General features: G+C 35.8%; 1 protein-coding gene across 1 annotated transcript; it reads left to right on the top strand.

Annotated features, from left to right (window-relative positions):
- Window positions 1-1,220: 1,220 nt before the first annotated feature.
- On the top strand, window positions 1,221-21,196 carry LOC129002056 (transmembrane protein 223-like). Its single transcript, XM_054429568.1, has 5 exons — window positions 1,221-1,238; window positions 3,562-3,978; window positions 4,768-4,910; window positions 17,325-17,479; window positions 20,453-21,196. Coding segments are annotated over exons 2-5 (711 nt in total). The 5' UTR covers window positions 1,221-1,238; window positions 3,562-3,566; the 3' UTR covers window positions 20,454-21,196.
- The last annotated feature ends 1,856 nt before the right edge of the window (window positions 21,197-23,052 follow it).

Below are 23,052 nucleotides of genomic sequence, written 5' to 3'. Positions count from 1 at the left end.
AAGTGTTTTCTTCCAGTAATAATAAAACCTCAACAAGAGGTGACAAAATGAAACATACTTGAACACACAGAAAGTCGTTTAACCAAAAGTAGTTTCACACAAACAACGAACACAACAGAGAACAGAACAACAGAACCGAACCTCCTAGTCCTAGGTTAAGGTTAGCTTAGCTTTAGCGCTTCCGCCGCTAGGCTAGGCATGTAAAAAAGGCGGCAAGTCCGGCAAGGCATGATGAATGAGTGAAGAGAAGAGCGATTCTGCTGAGTCAAAAAAAGGCGCCAAGCCGTCAAAGGCGGCCGTGTTCAAGAAGTCATGGCAAGGCAAACAAGAAGAGGAATGGCAGAAAGGAAATGGTCAATTGATGGAATACCAAACCATTTATAAAACATACTCCTCAAGGAAGTTGAGGAGTATGTTTTATCTATGCCAGGATCCGAACCCACGACATCGCTGCCTTGGGCCCGAAGTCCGTGATGCTACCAACTGAGCCACCGACTTACCTAATGACAGATCTAATGATGAAGACCGAAGACCTAGAGGTATACAAAGAGTTAAACGCATTCCTTTGCATGATCGAAAGACCTCTTTATATAAGACAAAAACACACTGACACACTAAAAACAAACCTAAATGTTTCTCCCGTGTGTTCCTGGCTGGTGGGTTCTTCATTCCACACCCACGGTCCTATCCTCTTTCGGGTTAGGAAAGTCTGTTTGATATACCCCAAGCAGTGAAGACACTCAATCCTGACCTTCCTCAAAATCCCATCTTACCATTAGAAATATCCCAATCTTTTTGAAAAACAAATTACAAAATAATAATAATAATAACCATGTGTGAATAATAACTATGCTAAAAAAATTATTGACAATTGACCATGTGTTTTTACCAACTGTTTCAGATGATAAATAATACTAACCCGAAGGAAGCAACCAAAATTAAAAAGTTATATTTAAAATATAGAACTACGCGGCTGCATTGTTTTAATCGAGCAAAGCCGGCCGTTTTTGTCAAAAAAAAAAAAAAAAACAACAACAAAACAAAAGACAAGACATAAGACAAGTAAGTAAGGTAGCTAATTAGGAGGTTATGAATTTAGTTTCTGTTTACTGTTGACAAAAATAATTTGAATAATATGCCTATTGTTTAAATAAGATTAGTTATTTTTGTTAACCATCGTCTAAATTGTAAGTTGTAATTTGTGTAACAGTCATAATGTCTTGATCTTTTTCGTACAGGTGAAGTGTATGAATAATCTAGGCTAATGTTTTCAAACTTAACTAGGCTAACATAGTCCTAGGCTTGTCGTCCTTAAGTTTTAATAGGTTTTATTTGAATATTTCATTTGATATATAAATTTTGGTTGGTTAGGTTTAATCCTAACCCGTTAGTAGATAGTATGAGAGTTGCATTTTTCAGTTATTGCATAACGAACAATATTAGCGAATGCAAACATTTATTTTATTCCAAAAGTGCCGTTTTATACTTAATGTATTTTAATAGAGAGTAAAAAAGAGGAGATTTCTCACTTTTTGCTGAAATCCCCCGGAACAAAATTTTGAACGTCAAACCCAGTAATCTCCAGGGAAATCTGAGATATGGCAACCCTAATCCTAGGGCCTATTTAAAAAATATGCGATACGCTGGATGCTCTGGAGAACACCTTCCACGTCCCGGCATACCTCATGCGTATCATAGAGGACTATCTTCGGTTCCGCCTTCTCATTTATGACACTACAGAAGGCTTCCGAACGATGGATGTAACTTCTGGTGCTGCTCAAGGATCCATACTCAGCAGAGGCGGCGTTTAGGGGGGGCCTGGGGGGGCAGCTGCCCCCCCCACTTTCACAAGGAATATTTATCAAAATTATAAAATTATGGAATTATGTCAACAATAAATCTAGATTTTGCCCCCCCACCACTCAAGCCCAATCGCCGCCACTGATACTCAGCCCGGACCTCTAGAATGTCGCCTACGACAGCCTCCTGAGGTCTGAGACGCCTGAGGAAACTGTGTTAGTTAGTTACGCAGATGACGTTGCGGCTTAAATAGCTGCACTTAGCGTTGAGCTTGCCCAGCTGAAACTAAATCGAGTCATGCGCACCATTAACGCATGGATGGCAGATTATGGTCTCTCACTCGCTCTGGGCAAAACTGAGATTGTGATTTTGACTACCTATGTATAAAGAACATAAAAGTAATATTTACCCTACATTCAATACGGTAGCCCTTATTACATTTTATACCCCAATTTTTACAGCTATGTGTACCATTTTGTTTAGAGTTATAACAACTTAGCTAAGCCGATTACTAAATAAAAAAATGGTTCAGACTGTTTTAGCGAATTCCCTTATAGGGAAGTAGCTATTACCATAGGTCTTATCTTATAGTAAGACCTAGGACTGATTTACTTTTTCATTTTGATGTCCACAGAGGCCAAAAACACTGTTCGTTCAAATTTTTATTTAAATATATCTCTCTATATATATGTACATATATAGGCCTATATACATATTTTGATAAAATTTAGTTTGAAGGTGTAAGGCGAGATAAACTTGAATGAGTTCGCGAATCAGCATGATCGGACCATGGGAACAGGGTTTAACGGGGGGTTTTATGGGGGTAAAAATGGTGTTTTCAAATTTTTACCTTTGAAACACAAAATTTATCAATTTTTGAAGAGCTTACAAAAACAAATAATTTAGTAAGCTATATCAAACTGTTTTTTACAGTTATTGGTTGCGGAGCAAATTCAAAAAAATTGTTTATTTAAAATTTCCATGTTATTCTTATGGAGAATATTGTAAAATGTTGTAGTTGCTGGCTTGTTTATGGATATATTTTGATCAAACTTGGCAGGTTTATTTATTTTATAGGCTACTAAGCTATTAATATTTTAGTAAAAAAACACACTTTAGGCCTATTCGTTTCCCTGTAGAAGCAACCGTAGGTAGGTAGGTACTGGTTGAACTTAAATGTTAATTTAATAGATTAAGTTAATTGAAAATTAATTCAGGCAAATTGAAATTCGCTTAGGCCTAGTAGGCAGGTTTGCTGCAGCGGTGGTAATTTTGCCATTAACTTATTTTATGGGTTTTTAAGTTAACTTAAGAGGAAATCACCAATAAAAAACACCTGGAGATACCATAATATTAGTTAGTACCTACCTGGAAACTGGTAATTGGAAACTGGCTTCTAATTTCTTCATAAAAACCCATAAGTTAAATTACAAAAAAAAACTGGATTTTCAAGAAATGGCTTGGTTTTGATTGAAATTTAGTATGCCATAGCCTTTTTGATTCCTAAAAAATGGTGCAACCCTCATTACTGTAATAATTACAGTTAAAAGTTATTGCAAATGTTGTGATTTTCCCCATACAAAATCTTAGTTGCTACCATGCTTAAGTTACCCATGATAAGGTTTGTTGACAAGCTAATGGGAGAAAGTATACCATAAGTTATGTATCAGATTGCTGATATTGTTTATTTATTAATTTATGGAAGTTGTCAGACCAATGTTGTTTGACCAATGGTGTTTATATACAACTTGCGTTTTTCAGGTAAAATGCTCTACCTTAGTGTTTCCAAACTCATACCAATGTATGGGCACATTGTGAAAAATTGCAAATCAAAATTGTGCATAGTCAGTCAAAATCTGAAAATAAGATCTGTTTTGACTAGACCTAACTCAAACTTACCCAAACAAGCAGAATCAAAAACTGAACCTCCCAACATTAAGACTAACAACCAAGAGAAAGACAAGATATTGTTTTACTACGAGAATCCAAGATATTATACAATTATAAATGCATTTGCATTTGTTCAGTTTTTCTTTTGGCTACATTTATCAGAATTTTCTCTTAACAAAGGAGAAAAGCTGAAAATGGAGAGCAATGAATTCTCACCATGGTGGAAAAAAATAGATTTGGAGGATAAAAAAACGAGAAAAATAGTCGCATCATCATGTTTTTTGATTGGTAAGTTTCAAAATATTACAATTAATTATAAGTGACTACACTATCCAAATAATGCTCAGATAGAGTTGGTCGTTAGGATTTTGAAGTTAAACTTATATCATTGGTCCAAGTGATGGAGGTAGGTCTACTCAGTATCTTCACACCTGTAACTTAGATTATCAATTATCAATTATCAATCATTAGTAAAGTTTAGTGCCAAAAATAGGTGAGTCAAAAAACGCATATTAAGTTAACTGTTTGAACATGCTGTTCTCTGAAAAGAAACAAACGACAAACTGTTGGTTTACAACACTACAATTCTTCTTCCCTCCCTCCTCCCACATCCAAACCGAATGTCAGTAACGGACGTTCGATTTTACCCAACTTTTTATTTCTGAGATAGGTAACCAAAAAGAGCAGGAAACCACCTTTTGTTTCTATTTGGCCAAACTGAAAACATTGTTTATAAAAAAAATCTAAGTTGAGCAACAGGACCATTACAACTGTTCTGTTTTGCAAAAATGGCTTGCTGTGTACCTTCGACATTCTACATCCTGTAGCTCATAAACAAGCAAGTTGGAAAAGAAATGCAAAGAATATAATAGGCATAAAATTGTATCTACATTCTAAAAAGATCATAAAATACATATGTAAAATATTGATTACACTATTTCAAAAAATGGCCCCGCCATTTTCCAAATAATGGCAACCTTCATATTGGAACCCTCTATTTTATTGTTCACACTGTATACTAAACTTGTCCGTGAATACTGGTACGGTACTAAGTTTTGATTCTTTATCTCTTTCTAGGCTATCTTATTTTATCTGTGTCTTGGATTTACACACTTCGTTCAGTTCGTATGTTGGTGCTTCGCAAGGACAACAAAACTGTTTCAATAGTTACCTACGGCCCATTTGCTCGCAACAGAGTCTTGGAGGTTCCTTTGGAAAACGTAAGTATTTTTTTTCAATAATGAGTTGTAAATATCTAATTTAATGCATAAAGAAATATTTAATCAATTTTATTTTTGGTGTTAGCCTCCTGATTACGTTGAATATATAAATTGGTGTAAATACATGCTTCTATGTAATCCAAATTGTTGCAAAGGCATGCAACTAGTTTCGATTTCACGAAAAAGTCATCTTCAGGCGTCCATGGGATGTCGTTCTTTCAAGAAAAGATTTAAAGAACATCTTCCAAGGAAAAGAATGTCCGCTCAAAACCTCAACCTTTGCCGAACACTTAGTTTCCAATAATCATAATTACACAAATATTGGCAGCAACTACACTGCATTTATCTAATGACCATATTAACAAGAATACACTGGAAGAATTTTAAATATACTGAACAGTGAAATTTGACAAACAAAATTTTTTAAATGGCAAACTATCTTCCCAATATATATATATACTAGCTGTACCCGCGGGCTTTGCCCCGTTTAACTTCTTAATTTTCAAGATGAGCTCGTTCGCATGGCTCAATCACGTCCTGGTTGAAGTTCGTTCGCTACGCTCACTCACCTTTAGGTTGGAGCTCGTTCGCTTCGCTCACTTGCCTTCAGATTAGCTCGTTCGCTACGCTAACTCGCCTCCAGGTTGAAGTTCGTTCGCTAAGCTCACTCACCTTTTAGTTGCAAATTAGCTGTTGTCATAAAAAAAAAAAATAATTGTGCTGCACCCTGTTGGTAATTTTTGTAACTTTAATGCTATTGAACATCATAGAACAGAACCAACTTGTTTAATTGAAACAGCTGTTAAGATTCATTAATTCCTTTTAAATATGAAAAAAAACATAAGGTTAACATGGGAAACTCCAGTGAGTGAGTGAGTGTGTCAGTGAGGGCTTTGCCTTTTATAAGTATATAAGATATATATATATTTCCCAATATTGATGACACAGCCACCAAGGTACTTGAGAGAGTGTCGCGAATGAATGGGGACAGCTGACAGCTGACTGTTAACAAGAATAAAGGGGTAACGTCACAGCCCCGACTGACCACATTGACCGGCAGTCTAGATGCTTCATCCATCCAGTTGTGATGCATCATCCCTAAGTTACCATTTTAATTTGTCTCCCACTTGTTGTAGATGTACCTTTTTTTCGTAACTATGTTCGCGTTTGTGTGTAAATGTACAATATGTGTATCAATGACCTTCTGATGAAGTGATTTTGACATCCCCTGGACGCCTGAAGATGACTTCTTCGTGAAGTCGAAATTAGTTGCGTGCCTTTGCAACAATTTGGATTACATAGAAGCAGGCATTTACGCCAATTTACATAATCAATTTCATTTGGGTCTGGAAATATTTTACCGATAAATCTTCAAAAATGAGTTAGCTCCATGCTTTTACATGTAGGCCTATAAGTTCAAATTACTGTGATAAAAAACTAATGAAATAAAGTGCTCTACTGTCCATAAAAGTTACAGTATCCTGCAAACAAATAAAAAAATATGACTTGATTATATGATGCTATCAGTATCTTACACTTACTTTAAACTAACAATGGTCAATGTTGACCATCTATTTGGCAACATAAACGAATATTTTTTCTCTTTAGTAAAATTAAATACAACTGGCCAATAAAATAAAGAAGGAACCAATACAAAACAATTTACACCTTTAATTATATTGTATATAAAACAATTTTTCTAAGCTGGTACATTTTGACGTTGGAAATCAAAAACTCAAAAAATAAAGAATAACGGTTAACTATGGTAGTTATAGCACAGCTTTTACTTTAAAATAAAATTCTTGAACTAACTTTCATCTAAAATGCCAAGCCTCTCTTGAAAATTTACTAAAATAACTCCAATCCTACCTATTTCAATACAAAATAAATTTTGCTTGAGCCAAGAAATGTCTCTAAACATTTGAATCTAATATTGTTCGAAATTGGATATCCTGCTACAAAATGAAATACTGTTTCATCTTGGTTTTCAGCAATGTCCTTCTGCTGGAGTCAAAAACATTGCCACCCCTTTTATTGTTTATAATACTCAGACAAAAACATTGCCATACCTTTTATTGTTTATAATACTCTGACAAAGGTTTATGTTTACATATTTAACATTGGAGAATTTAAACGTTGTTGAGTGCACAGGTGTGCTGCGATTGGGGTTTAATATATGTGGACTTATTTAAAAGTAAAATAGTTTTCTGTGCTGTACTCTGTGGAAACATTGTGGCTCTATTTCAAATCATGACTAATACAGAATGTTGTGATTATTCAAACCTACAAAACAGTTGGTGAAATTAAACATCTGCTTTTAAATTATATTTATTTGTAAACATTGTAGTTCAAACAGTCTGATATTGGCCCACTGAAAACCCTCTGGGGCAGAGCCCTTTTGACGGATCTGCACCAATATCACACAAACTATCCTTGAATAATCCTTAATACTGCCTGAAAGTTTCATTACAATCTGTGAAGCGGTTTTGGAGTCCATAAGGTACATACATATATACATACACTAGCTGTACCCGCGGGCTTTGCCCCGTTTAACTTTATAAGTGAGCTCGTTCGTATGGCTCAATCACGTCCTGGTTGAAGTTCGTTCGCTACGCTCACTCACTTTTAGGTTGGGGCTCGTTCGCTGCGCTCACTTGCCTTCAGGTTAGCTCGTTCACTACGCTAACTCGCCTCCAGGTTGAAGTTCGTTCGCTACGCTCACTCACCTTTTGTTTGCAAATTAGCTGTTGTCATAAATGTAAAAGAAATAATAGTGCTGCACCCTGTTGGTAATCCTTGTAACTTTAATGCTATTGAACATCATAGAACAGAACCAACTTGTTTAATTGAAACAGCTGTTAAGATTCATTAATTCCATTTAAATATGAGTACACATAAGGTTAACATGGGAAAATCCAGAGCCGCTGGGGCGGATCCCAAGAGTCCGATCAGATATGATATGTAGCGGGGGGCCGATTGGTGAGGGGGTGCGGGGTTAAGGTATGGGATGGAGGAGGGAAATTCGGGTAATCAGGAGGGAATAAACAGGGTAATGCTAATAGGTTAGGAAAAGGTGTGTCTGGACCAAACTTAATTTCAGCGTGCTGAATCTGCTACCAATACAATTAGGAAGATTGCTGGGGACCAGAGGGACGGAGACCTTTTACCCAGACCAGAACACTTGCCTAGCCAGCTTTGATTTGAACTAATGGAACTAACTATTTAAATATAAACCTATCCTTCCACTATGAACTGAACTTGGGTAATTACTTACTAATTATTGATGAGCAAATGAGTGATATGTAATTGAATACTGAATGAGAAATAAGTATGAATTGATTTGAACTATTAAGTTACATTCTGGGAACATGTGGATTAGTATTCATGTTTCGAACGGTTGGTGGCACTCTGCCACCAACCGGCTAAGTTGTCAATTCCTACATTTCCATAGTCGGGTGAGCCAGAAGGGCTCCCCGCTAGTTACCTGACTTAGCCAGACATTTTCCCTACTTAATTTCTACATATTAACTAACTATGATAACTTATCCCAAACATCGAAGAGAAGTCCTGGATTTTACGGAGAGGTTTCCTGTGTAGAAGCCGGTTGTCGAAGAAGGAGGACAAGACTAGGAAAGGTGGGGATAGAGCATTGATGCAGTCGCGGCAGGCAACGAGATGAACATGCAGCCCGGCTTCGCGAACCGCACACACTATAAAAAAATATAGCGTGCCGCTATGCGTCACAACCACCCCCCCTTCGACGAAAGAAAAGAAAAGAACAGAACAGTTTTTTTTTGTTTTTTTTTTTTTTTTTGGGAGGTTGGTGAAAGGGTTTGGTTTGGTGTTTTTTTTTTTTTTTTTTTTTTTTTGTGGGGAAGATTGTCGTTCGATTTGCTTCCAGATGTGGAAGGTTCTGACCAGCCTGGTTGTAATAGGCACCTCGGACCACCGGACTTTCCCGAACCAACCACGGCAGAGAGCGGGATCCACCCCCCCTGCGAAAAGAGGAAGGCATTGTGGGGACGACAGTTTGTTTCCCTAACCTGGCAAAAATTGGAATTGAATTGCTTTCTGTTGTGAAATAAAAAGGGACGGACAACTGCACGCACAAAAGATTTTTTTTTTTTTTTTTTTAATTAGGTTTTCTTCTTAAGGCATTGCTGGTGCACTGTGGGGGAATTTGAGATCAGCTGGTGTGTCTTCTGGTGATGCAGGTCTTGAGAGGTGCTGATGGTATGGGCTAAGTGTTGAGGCAGCAGGCTGAGTGTAGGCAAAGAGATGTTGTGTGCTGATGACTCATGCGGACAAGGCCGGAGCATCGCAGGCTGCGCCCAAGGTGTGTTGGCTGATGACTCATGCGGACAAGGCCGGAGCATCGCTGGCTGCGCCCAAGGTGTGCTGGCTGATGACTCATGCGGACAAGGCCGGAGCATCGCTGACTGATGATGGGGGATGTAGAAGGTAAATGTCTCTTGTGGTCCAAAACAGATGTGCACGATATTTCATGATTGATTGGTATGCGGGAAAATTGTAGAGTTGTTAATTGAGTTTTGCTTTTTCATTTGATTTATTTATTATTTTTTGGTTGCTTTGATTGTGCAGTTGTCTGGTTTCTATTAAATACTGCTGGGGGAAATGAATATTTAATCAGATCGCAGATGATCATAAAAAAAAACTTGTTCAAGGTGACTGTCGTTGTGGAAATGAAGAAGGGTTGGTCGCAAGGTGGAGGTCCGATCACTGACGGGTTGGCTCGGACTCAAAAGGTGAACCATGGGTTCGTTGGGGCCGAGCTACTCAAAACCAGACTGATGGAACTCGCGGGTACCGTTTTGGGGTCTGTGTGTTGAAGGAGTTTGGAAGGATAGTAACTGTTCTTGTTGAAACCTTTTTTTTTTTGTTGAAACCTTTTTTTTTTTTTTTTTTCATAAAGAACGTTTCGCATGCAAATTATTACGCATGCAGAAAATTGCGCGTCGGTAAGCGCTAGAAAAAGGTGGGAATAGGTTTTCTTGGGATTCTGGAGATTGTTTCCTTATCAAGTATTTCCCTTGAGAGGCAAGGTTTCCGGTTCATTTGTTTTTTGTGTAAAAATAAAAGTACTGAATTTCTTAACTAAACTGGTAACTATTTTTCCCTAAATCTAACTACCTCTACCTTAGTGACTAATTAAGCTAAGAAGTGTGAAAGGAAAATAAGGGAGGTAAAGGAAAGAATAGAAAGAGAGTTTGTCTCTAAACACTCGACGGGCAAGGTCGCCACAGAAGGTGCCATCACTGAGCCCTTTCCTACGGGGTAAAAATAAGCAAAGTAAAAAATAAAATTAAACCACCCGTGGAAAGTTAATTCCAAAACAAAAAAAAAATCTTTAATCAACTCAGTGAGGGTGCGAGAGACGAAAAGGGAGGGGTAAAAGATTTGGCTGACAACGCACGGAAGAAGACGTGTAAGGTAGCCCATCCAAAAGGAAGGACACCCTGAGACTCACCTTCTTCCGGGCATTGGCGGGGACAGCGACAGATTGAGAAGACTTAACCTAATATCACTTTAGCAGAGTGCTCCGATCTGGGTAAAAGAGGTTGATTTGGAATGTTTGAGGCGAGGGGTAAATCATTTCTGCGTCAGAACTGGTGACAGAGTGTTTTCTATTGATGGAATCAATGTCGCAAATGCGTCGCTATTTAAATGAATGTCATCACGACGCATTGACCTTCCATAATAGGCATGAAAATATTGCATGTGATTCAATTCGTCGGGGATGTCTATTACCTTAGTAAACTCTGAACGTAAAGTCAGCAAAAATTTGTTTATTTGATGCAGACGGTTGATTGCTGAAAAAGAATTCCTTATCCTTGGATAATGCGGTAACGTCGTAAACACAACTACCATCCCAGGATAATTCCGACGTAATAATCTCAGAAAAGACAAAAAGGAGTTCTTTAAAACTGTAATTCCAACATTTGCTAAAAAATCATTATTACCTAAGAAAAACAACAGTGGCATGTGTGGCTGTATCGCAGTACTATTTAACTTAACAAAACTCTTGAGCTCGGATATTTTTGCTCCAGAAATGCCCTTGACTAAGATTGGCTGTAATCTTCCAGTTGAGTGACGATTGGTTTGACAAAAATTGTAAAATCGAGTGGCATAAGAGTCACCGATTACCTGAATATTTAACGAAGATTTTTCTTGGTTCATGACCAATTCTTAAATTCACCTAACCTAATTGCAACTCGGTGAAAACCAAAACCGCTCAACCGACTACGAATAGAAGTGTAGATTCGTCGAATTTACCAAAGGCGATTGCTTAAAAAACAAAAAAAAACCCACTTAACAAAATACAATTGTGCATAACTGGCACAAAACCTTCCTAAATGTAGGCCTACACATAACTCAAAACTCTACTCAAAATGTTGTATTGGACACAAAACAAAATTATTTAATGAAATTGCAAATTGCATTCAAATATCTAATTTCCTTGCTTCGAAGTAAAATATATTTGTCGTAGGCTAAGTCACAAATTTCCAGCTAAAATGGGTAACCAAATTGTTATGAGTATACACACTAACTAAAATTATTGTATAGCTAACAGAAAACCAGATATTGCTGTTGGCTCAACTTGACAGTGCTTACTGTAAATGGCGTGGATTCTGGCCTAATTCGAGTGTCAGCCCAGACAAAAACTGAGTTTTGGCAACAATAGCAATATCTTACATACATGAAATTGTAACCATAAGCTTACTGGTAACTTAAACTACTATTACAGAACTTAAAAAACTAGCCTACTAATCATTAACGAATTTTTATAACCAAAAAACTGTTTGCAGTAATATCAAGTAGGCCTAGCCTACGCTGGCACTAGCAGATTTGTTTTAATGAAAATTTGGATAAAAAGACTAGCTAAGGTCTACTAGGGATGACCAATAGTGTGACAAAATAAGTAATAAAGACAATTCATATGACACAATACATTTGACAAGAATAAATAAGGCACAGGTGACAAATAACAACAGCAAATTACACTAGAACAAATTGGTGACAAATAGGCTATTGCATGAAAAATGATTTATTTAATAGGACATAGAACACATATAACACTGACTCTACACTGGTTCACAAGGTGCTGATTTTAATTTAAAATAATCTGGTCATTAAGCCAACAAAAACACCTTGTGCTGGGCAAAGTACCACTTTAATTTAACAAAATTGGGCTGTAGGTCGTTTTAATACCCTACCTTGTACCTTACACCCACTAAATATTACAGACCAGCTAATGCCTCTTGCTAGGCTTAACTTTAAAATCGAAATTCACAACACTTGTTCACTAAATCCACTGTCCACTGCCTAGGCTCGAAAGGTGGTAAGATCTCCTGTAACATAAAAACAGACAAAACACACACAGCCCTACCTATGTCACACTAATCCTGGTTGGTCAACCTAGCCTAACCAATTTACACTTCCCTACCAATTTACTAACCAAAAACAGCTTAACTACTAGCCTACCTATCCGTGTCGGTTAAGTCAGGGAAAAATGCACTTTACTTTTTGCCAGGAGAAAAAAAAAATATCCCCAGAATGTACACTTAACTTTTTTTCCCTAAAAATGAAACTGAAATTGCCTAGGTTAAGTACCCTGATCTAGGCCAAAGCCTGCTACCATATGTAGCGGGGGGCCGATTGGTGAGGGGGTGCGGGGTTAAGGTATGGGATGGAGGAGGGAAATTCGGGTAATCAGGAGGGAATAAACAGGGTAATGCTAATAGGTTAGGAAAAGGTGTGTCTGGACCAAACTTAATTTCAGCGTGCTGAATCTGCTACCAATACAATTAGGAAGATTGCTGGGGACCAGAGGGACGGAGACCTTTTACCCAGATCAGAACACTTGCCTAGCCAGCTTTGATTTGAACTAATGGAACTAACTATTTAAATATAAACCTATCCTTCCACTATGAACTGAACTTGGGTAATTACTTACTAATTATTGATGAGCAAATGAGTGATATGTAATTGAATACTGAATGAGAAATAAGTATGAATTGATTTGAACTATTAAGTTACATTCTGGGAACATGTGGATTAGTATTCATGTTTCGAACGGTTGGTGGCACTCTGCCACCAACCGGCTAAGTTGTCAATTCCTACATTTCCATAGTCGGGTGAGCCAGAAGGGCTCCCCGCTAGTTACCTGACTTAGCCAGACATTTTCCCTACTTAATTTCTACATATTAACTAACTATGATAACTTATCCCAAACATCGAAGAGAAGTCCTGGATTTTACGGAGAGGTTTCCTGTGTAGAAGCCGGTTGTCGAAGAAGGAGGACAAGACTAGGAAAGGTGGGGATAGAGCATTGATGCAGTCGCGGCAGGCAACGAGATGAACATGCAGCCCGGCTTCGCGAACCGCACACACTATAAAAAAATATAGCGTGCCGCTATGCGTCACAATAAAAACAGCTTAGTTTTCCTATTTAATGCCTAAAGAATCAGTGTACCAAATTTCAGCCTCCTAGGTAAATGGGAAGTAAGAGAATTAGTGATGAGTGAGTGAGTGAGTCAGTCAGTCAGTCAGTCAGTGAGGGCTTTGCCTTTTATATATATAGAAGATACCACAAATACTAGAAATTACCGGTATGGATCATAAACACAAACAAATTACATTTTTGGCCCAAAAATAAATATTATTTAACATTGTTTAAATGGAACTGCCAAAACATATATATGTTCAATGCTATTAGCATAGGATTTGGGCCAACAACGTCATTTGTTTGTGTTTATGATCCATACCGGTATTTTTCTAGTATTCGTGATATGTACATACATAGTTCCTCTTTTATAGATAGAGATAAACTGTCATCCCCTTTCTGAATGAAAGTATTAATTATTATGGCATTACACATAGTATAATTAAGTCAACCCTACTTATGTCATTTCATTTAATTTCGATTGACATATTTTAATTAATAAAATCACTCCAGTAGAACTGTAGATTTATATGTACAAACAAAGGTGAACAACAATACTGTATATCTAGTTTAGTATTTTCTCACCACTATAAATTTGGAGATTGCTTAGTTTTTTTGCAAACAACTTTTAGGTAAGGAAATCGACCAAAGTGGAAGGTGATACTATTCTGAAAGAGAACAGGATTTCCTACAAATTACCATTACGCATTTCTTGAAAATACTCAATAAAGGCATCAAAAAGTTGGCTAAAAATATAAAATTGGAAATAGAAACGTGGAAAAAGCCTTTTTTAATGCGGGCTATTCTTGTTTTTTATTTATTTTTTTCACCACAAATATTTAATAAAATAATTATTTGCAAATTTATACAATTTAAGCTTTCCAACAACCCAATTTTTAACTAAATCGGTCCAGTAGAAGTCTAGATTTGAGACTAGACAATATCTCTAATTGAGTATTTTCTCAGTACTATAAATTCGTAGGTTGCTTAGCTTTTTTGCAAATCTATATATTTAATACGCGACATGAAACTTTGTGAACAATAAGGCTTTTTTGTTTTATGTAACCCTACATATAATATATATATACCAAAATGTTCGTCTAAATGTGTAGATTTGCAAACTGACCTTACATTTTTGAAAAAGTCCCTTTGGCTCTGCCCCAGTGGCTTTTAAAGTGCCCATGTTATCCTTGTGAAGAACATTTTATTTACATTTTATGATCAGCTGGACAATTTAATTGCTGTTAATATTTTAGTTGCAATTTAAGGAAACATGTGCTACAAACATTTACTGACTTGGTTGAAATGAAATATTTACTATTTTAAATTTGGGTTGGCGTAAATATTACAATGGAATAATAAAAAGAAAACTGAAGTAACACTGTGCTGCAATTCTTGAATAATCGATTTGCAAACTATGCCATGAGAAAGTCATTGAACACAACCAAGTAGAAGAAATATAAATAATGTTTTTTATTTTTATTTTTTTTATTGATAATCAATAATATGGACAGCCTTATGCGACTATGAGTGTGAAACATTTGTAGAAGACACTAAAAGACAAGATCAGCTTTTGAAAAATTATAAGATACTAGCTAGCCCGACAGACGTCGTCCTGCCCTAATGTGTTTTTATAACAAATGATCCTTCATTTTCAAGATGAGCTCGTTCGCATGGCTCAATCACGTCCTGGTTGAAGTTGGTTCGCTATGCTCACTCACCTTTAGGTTGGAGCTCGTTCGCTGTGCTCACTTGCCTTCAGGTTAGCTCGTTTGCTACGCTAACTCGCCTCCAGGTTGAAGTTCGTTCGCTACGCTCACTCACCTTTTGGTTGCAAATTAGCTGTTCTCATAAATTAAAAAAAGTAATAATAGTGCTGCACCCTGTTGGTAAACCTATTAACTTTTTAATGCTATTGAACATCACAGAATCAAATTGTTAAGTTGAACCAGCTGTTAAAGGTTCTTTAATTCCATGTAAATATGAGTACTCATAAGGTTAACATGGGAAACTCCAGAGCCACTGGGGCGGAGCCCTTTTGACGGATCTGCACCAAACTTCACACAAACTTTCCTTGAATAATGCTTAATAATGCCTGAAAGTTTCATTACAATCTGTCGAGTGGTTTCAGAGTCCATAAAGGACAAACAAACAAACAAACAAACATACTTACATACATACAAACAAACATACATTGGATTTTATATACATAGATTTATAAGAAATTTTGATTGTATCGAACTGATATGTACATCGTGAGTATTTCCATAATCCATTGGAAATTATGACTTTTTATTTTTTTCGAATACTAGAAGACGATCTTACGACTACTTACTGTTATACTTCGTTTCGAAGTATAACACCTGATATACTTCGCAATTGCTCGAATTCGAGCAACAGGTACACTAGTAACATTTAAAATGGTAAGGAAATCGACCAAAGTGGAAGGTGATATTCTGAAAGAGAATAAAATGTCTTACAAATTGATAGTATGCATAGAAATGCATAGAAAATACTCAAAAAGTGTGGCAAAAAAAAAAAAATGAAAACCCCTTTTTTCAATTTATTTCTTATGGAAAACATGTGTTTTTTTATTTTCACCATAAATCATGTCAAAAAACACTTTTCATAATTATTTTCAAATTTACACGAATTTAAGATTTCCAGTGACTTATTAATGAATAAAATTGGTCCAGTAAAAAATTATACGTCTATCCGTATGTTTATGTCTTTTACATAGGCCTAATTTAACATAACTTTAGAACCATTTGTGGCATTACCTTTAAACTAAGACCAAGAGGGCCTTTTTGGGTTCGAAATACCAAGTTTCAACTTTGTAACAACTGCAATGTGTGGCCGATGTTAGTAAAAAACACTAACAGTCGGAGAGACAGCACAGTAGTCTATAGGTTTTAGGGCATGTACTATCATATGTTCATTTGCATATTTTATTTGTACATGTTTTTGAATAGTATATATACAGTACAATATTTCAACTTTGGTACTTGAATGAAAGGTAGGGTCTTGTGCGTCAAAGTAAATAATTCTAGTGCCGCACGATACATCTGGCGACTAAGCGCGCGGGGTCCATGCGCTCGCACGCAAATGGTGCAAGCACTAAGCTGAGCGCTCCACACAGCGCTGCGTATACGTAGTGGGTGATCCACGAAACTCATAACTCCTCCCACCACTTCCCCTCTAACGGCGTCATTGACGAAAGCGCTGTGAGTGACAAACCTAGACATCGTTCTGAGATTTTCGAGCTGGGGTGTACCACAGCCTTAAGTACATGTCATTAACCAAGCACACCCAGTAAATAGATAGTTGTAAAATGAGAAGTTAACCCTTCCCGGACAGGCAAAATCGTTACATAGAACGAGAAAAAATTATAGGAAAAAAAATAAATTTTCCTTATTTGTGTTTTTTTACAAGTATACATCATATAAACACAATAGAACACTTCTTACTGGCAAAATAATTGTTTACTCGCTTTTAACTATGCGGATATTTTCGCTACCCATCCGCGGATGAGTAGAAAAGCATTGGATATATCCGCCACCCGTCTTTGAAGATGACAACGTTAGGCAATAAATAAAGGACAATATGTAAACAATAAATAAAGACAACGTAGTGTTGAGCGCGGAACATCGAGGGGGGAGCATAGGAGAGGTGGGTGGTGCGCGGGAGAGGGGTCGGTGCGGGAGAGAGCGCAGCCATGGAGAGAGCAGGAGCCTTGGTACCGCGAAACTTCTGGTTACTGCTCAAGCACCTGCCAGTCTGTTTAAAGAGAAGGCGGATATATCCGCTTCCCGTCCGGAACATCAAAAACCATAAGTGGATATATCCGCCACCCGTCCTTTATCGCCACAGACTTAGGCGGATATATCCGTCACCCGTCCGGGAAGGGTTAAATATTCTGTGTTTAAGGCAATTTTATTGATATGTTTCAGATTACCACCAATGTATCAAGAGAGTTCGCCAAAACTCAGTTACCGATTAAAGTTAAAGGCAAGTGGTTCTACTACATTTTGGATGTAAAGGAAGGTAAATTCCAAAACCCTGTGCTTTTCGACCACACAGCTGGAATGAAGAGGACTTTCAAGTGGTATGTTGTAAGAATTTCACACTTTTTTTGTACGTTTGATTTAAACTACTCACGTACGTTTGATTTAAGTTGGGTTTTTACGTTATGATCGTAACAAATGTAACCTGATGTTTGTTACTTAACTTTTAACTGACCACTTCCTTAGCAAATACTGCAGCTGAATATTAGGTGAGTATTTATTTTATACTGCTTAAGAATAGTCCTCTTCCTTCCCTCAAGCTACTGTGAAATGCAGACATAGGAATAGGGTTGGACGATACATCACAATAGTATCAAAAGTTCGATTTGATTCGATACATAGAACAATCTGTGAATCTGTGATAGACTTAGATATTAAAAACAAGATTATAACAATTATAACCTCAATGATAACTCCAGTTCAAGTCTAACATCATTTATTATCAACATTATTATCAAGACCCTGCTACTACAATATCTGGATCAGCTGATCACCACTGATAACAAAACCTGATAGCGCTGACTTTAACCCCCGAACAGAACTGGCGTTGTGGTATTTTTGTGATAGGCCTATCGTAAATAAAATTTCTATTTATATGTGGTATGTGTTGTCCGTTTGAATGTATGTGTTTAATGAAATCATCAACAAAGCTAACCAAACAGGTAATGTATTTCCTGGACTGGTGATGTGTTTGACAACTGCATTTTGCTGAAACATGTACTGGTAACACATATCTGTTACCATTTGAAAATTCATGACATGTACAGTAAACTGTCTATTTTAGGAACCCTTGAGTGTAGGGGAGAGTGTTGTACCTTTGACCATCTTGTACCGTTGACTACCAGCTTTGACTATTAATACAACAACAGTCATGTGGTGAAATCTAGAGGCTGTATAGGGAAGCTAATGAAACTAGTTCATAGATCAGCCACCAGAGGACTACTTCCCCTTGCATTGGAGATTGAAAGCTGTGTTGGAAGATATTTTAGTCCATTCATTTTTGCTACTGAAAAGTAAATACTTGTTGACTTATTGTTTGTTTTATAAAATGTATATTTTTCAACAAATAAAATCGAAAGTGAGGGGTTATTATTTGTTGTTTATCCTCTAACTTCTCTTGGATGTTTGAAACTGATATTATCACCTATCTTTTGAGAATATACATAAAATGGTGGGAAGCGCTAGTGGTGTATCTTTGACCATTTAATGGTGGAACAACATCATCTGTATTCAGTGTAGTTATTACTGGTTGTTATTGAAATATGCTAATGTATTAATATTAAGCCATTGTTTTGTGGAACCGACAGGAGGTTGTCGACAAGCTCCCCAACACTGCCAAATCAAGTGGATCAGCACATCAAAGAAAATTTTTCAATTTTGGAGTGGACTTTTCATCCTACAAAATAGAATAAGCCATTTTTTAGAAAATTTTTATCTTTATGAAATTAATAATAAGCTCAATTATGTGTATCCGGTTTTATATTTTAAAAACTACCATGTAATATATTTGTTTTTTTACCCGTTTTGTGCTAAAATCGATATGCTGGTCAAAGGTACAACACCCACTGGTCAAAGGCACAACTGCATGTTGAACCTTTGACCACTATGTAACAAATTTTCTTTATTACTAAAAGTAGGTTAAAACTTATGAAAAGGAACAAAAAAAATTTATTCTATGGATGAAACAGTTAAGTATCATAGTTGATTATTTTTGAAATAATTGGAGTTTTCCTGTCTCTACAAAAAAAATTAAGTGAAAACTGGTCAAAGGTACAACACTCTCCCCTACTTGGGTCTACCAATCCTACTGCAGTAAATAGAATAATGGTTCCCAGGTTATAGAAACTTTAGATTTACTAATACCAATTTTAATTTAGATTTTTACCTCAGTCTGTTACAAAGGTACAAAGACTACAAAGGTAGGTATTTCAAGCCAAGTATGAATGGAGATTAGTGTAGGATGAGTGGCACGATCTTTTAGTCTTGTAACTGGCAAAGGTCGACATGTTTGTTAGACAGGACTGTTAATTAATAGTCCATACAGAATATTATATGACAATTATAGTAATTAGGGCTACTATTTTGATATAAAATACATTATTAAAAACAAAAACTAACTACCCTTTTTTAATAATATGAGTTTTAAAATGGTACTTAGTTTTCAATAATGCTATATTATTAATTCTGAAAGTGTTTTTTTTATCAAAATTGTGGGACTTGGACAGCTCACAGGATGATGCTAGAGGACTCAAATTAAAGGTCTTGGTGCCAGGGGGTCGGGAAAGTATGTCCAGAAATTATGCAGATTATGTCCAAACCCAGCAGAAAACGAGATATAACAAAAAATCTCTTCCATTTAATAGTTATTTGTGCAACTATTTAGAAAAGTGAGCAATTGACTCACTCGAGAGAAATCCTTACTCATGAGCCGTAGGCGAGTGAGGAATGGTTTCTCGAGTGAGGCAATTGTACTTTGAACTCGAGTTGCACATTATACTTTTCCTACAGTTACCATAAAACAAATAAATTGGTGAAGAAACATAAAATATTTTTACACAGAAGTGAACTTTTAATATAACATTTAATGTGAAGTGACAAATACAACAGTACAACAGCTGACCAGCTATTTACAGCCAGTGCTGCCAACGTATTTCGCGCGCATACGACGTTGCCTGCATGTTACGCGCTCTCTATTTCGTGCCTTCACGTTGCAAATCTGGAGTGAGACAAAGTAATTAGAGTGAGACAATGTTAACATTGTCTCACTGATAAGCGAATTGGCCACTTTGCTTTCTCAAATCAGTGAGAGAACATGTACATTGTTAGGTAACTGTAGGAAAAATGCATTGTGTTTGAAAAACGTCTGTTTGTTTACATTAAGCATGTGATTAGAAATGTATTATCATTTTTATTCTTCTTTTAATTCTGTTGATAGAGTGTGTGAAGATTTTGTTTGCTAATCAACAAATAATTTGTATATTGATAATACAGTGTGATTTTTTTCTGTATTTCAGATGTGTTGTTGACTTCTCCCAAGAACAAGACTGAAGGAACAGTGTAGTTAATGGCAACATCTGTGACTAAAGTTATTACTTATATTCAGCTTGAATTTGAATAGTAAAAAGTAATGACGACTTTAAAAAAGTTTTTATTATTGTTTTCATCGTATTCCGATGTAGGACTTCAGATATAAACCTCTATCATGCAATATAACCACAATATGTTTCGTGATTCAGCTACTTCTATAAGATTTTAAAAACAATTAGATTTTGGATTTTGAAAAATATTAACTTAATTTTAAATTAATGTCACACTATTATCTTTAGTTCATTTTTCGTTTTCACCACTAGATTACTTAAATCTTTATCTGATAGTCAGTATAAATTAAAAAATAATAACAACTACAGTATCATTAATTTAAAAAATAGTCATAACCTTCTTTTATCAAATATTATGATCTTAGATCTTGTTTAATGGATTGACACCAAAGGCTGTACCTATTGATTTTGGCAACAATGACAACATAATGCTGTTAAAAAGATATTGTAATAACATTTTGTTTCTACACCTATAAACTTAAGACATTTTAATGCAGGGGTGTGTACAATTCAATGTTATTCACCATCTGTACAATCCTTTGGTCTCACTGTATTTATTTTTAATGTCCAATAAGTAGTTATGTTTAGAGTGGATTTGTCTTGTAAATAGTAGATTTTCTCATGTAATATATTTATTGTAAAACAACAATGTTGTTTTTATTACCATTGACTCTGAAACTCAACAATACCAATGATTTAAACGACTTGCCCATGAATATTACAATTACAATATTACAATAGGCTAACAAGTAGCCTATTGTTTCTGTCTAATGTTTTCTGAATGTATTGCTGATTGCTGTCAATATTAATTGATTTGTATCACTATAAACTAACTTCAGACTATTTTTACGTACAACAAAATGTCAAGTGTTTGTCAACTAGTATTTCTATTTAAACTAATTTACCTATAAATATGCTCTCGTACATGTAAATTCTTGATAAAAGAAAAATTGATAGTCAACACTGTTTGAATCTGACTTCAATTCTCACATTTAACAATTAATTCTTAGCTGATGTAAATGAAGGAAAGAAATCCATACTTTTGTATTCATAATCAATGAAATTTGTCTCTAGCTTATACTTAAACTCATTTCCTTTTATAATTTTGAAGAATCTATAGTGTTATCAAAAGGTATTCTGTGGAAAAACATTAAGTCCCACAAGAAAATAAATTATTACATTACTAAAAAATTCAGAGCAAAGATTAATAAGATTGTCGAGATTAATGAGTTGTTGGTTTTTGGGTCATTTAAAGTTTATAGAAGTTGGCAAATAATAGTACTGTGGCTGTTGTATCTTAAATATAAATATTAAATAGTAATACAGTTTCCATTTCTATAATAAAATTGTCTAGAAAAACAGCATTTGTGAAAATGGTGATTTTTCAGTACAAATAAAAATACTAGTGATTGTTGACATTGTTGTATGGTCAAAGTACAATTAGTAATTCTAGTGTTTTTTTACATTTGTAATGTTCCATACACTGCACCAATTGCTGTATTGCGCAAATCGCCTGTGAAATACAAATACTAGCTAGACCTTCAGCCGAGCAATAACCTGCCATGACAGTTTAATTTTCCCTATTATCCTGGGTAACATCTCCATGAACTCATAATTAATTCACGTGGACTTGTGTCGTTTAACATGCAGGGCCTAATAAATACATGTGGGCCAGTAAGCATATTGGTCAGGCATGGTATTAGTTTTCAAACTTAAATCCTTAGATTTGGCAGTTCTGAATGAAACTGCGTCTTTGTCCACTCACAATGGGAAGGTTAATGTTTTTTCTATTTAGTTTTTTCAATGTTTTGTTTCCACAAGTGAGAAGCTCTTTGCGGTTTCGAAGTGATTCAAATGATGAAGCAGAGACAAGTAAAAGTTTATTGTTAGTTGTACCTTTACTGCAGTCATTTCCATCTTTTTGTTTTATTTCTGAAAATCAACACATTTTAAATATTTTAATCGGTTATTTCCATGGTGAAAATAAAGTGTTTACTCTATTCAAGTCTGAAGTGGAATTGGTTTATAGTTGTGACACTGTGATTATGTTGGACACTACACCTCAGCTAAGTGAAAAGGTCAGTTATAGGAGATTTAAAGGTGCTTTCTACTCACTACATACCAATAATACCTCCTCTGTAAATCTAACAAAATTCAGCAATTGTTTTGAGAACAGTTCTTCACCTGAAGTGGTTGTGATGTCGTTGCAAGATGGTTCTTTTTTTGAACTGAGTCCTATATTTCCGTTTCCTCGTTCATTTTTCAAAAGTAGTGTTCAAGAAGTTATTGGCCATAGAAGCCGCTCAAATTTTGATGATTTTAAAGGGGTAAATTTAACAGGTGCTTTCATGAACTATCCTCCATTCACTATTGTCAGGAGTGAAGAGATCAAGCGTGGTAAGATTAACAATTTTTACTTATGTCTTATCTTAACAATTTTTATTTGTGTAAATTTTATGTGTGTTATTGGGAATACAAAGCAAATGTATTGGAAAACATGTTGTAAATTTGAGATT

The sequence above is a fragment of the Macrosteles quadrilineatus genome, unplaced genomic scaffold, assembly GCF_028750875.1.
Source record: "Macrosteles quadrilineatus isolate MER2022 unplaced genomic scaffold, UCM_ALF_1.0 Scaffold_9__3_contigs__length_116548681, whole genome shotgun sequence".
In the NCBI taxonomy this organism is placed as follows: Eukaryota; Metazoa; Arthropoda; class Insecta; order Hemiptera; family Cicadellidae; genus Macrosteles; species Macrosteles quadrilineatus.
The sequence above is the reverse complement of the archived record's forward strand: the minus strand, read 5'-3'. Positions and strand labels throughout refer to the sequence as shown.

Coding starts and splice junctions, on each gene's coding strand:
- LOC129002056 (XM_054429568.1), top strand. CDS start 3,567: ATGCTCTACCTTAGTGTTTCCAAACTCATACCAATGTATGGGCACATT. Junction 3,979..4,767: donor ATCATCATGTTTTTTGATTG/GTAAGTTTCAAA, acceptor ATCTCTTTCTAG/GCTATCTTATTTTATCTGTG. Junction 4,911..17,324: donor TGGAGGTTCCTTTGGAAAAC/GTAAGTATTTTT, acceptor GATATGTTTCAG/ATTACCACCAATGTATCAAG.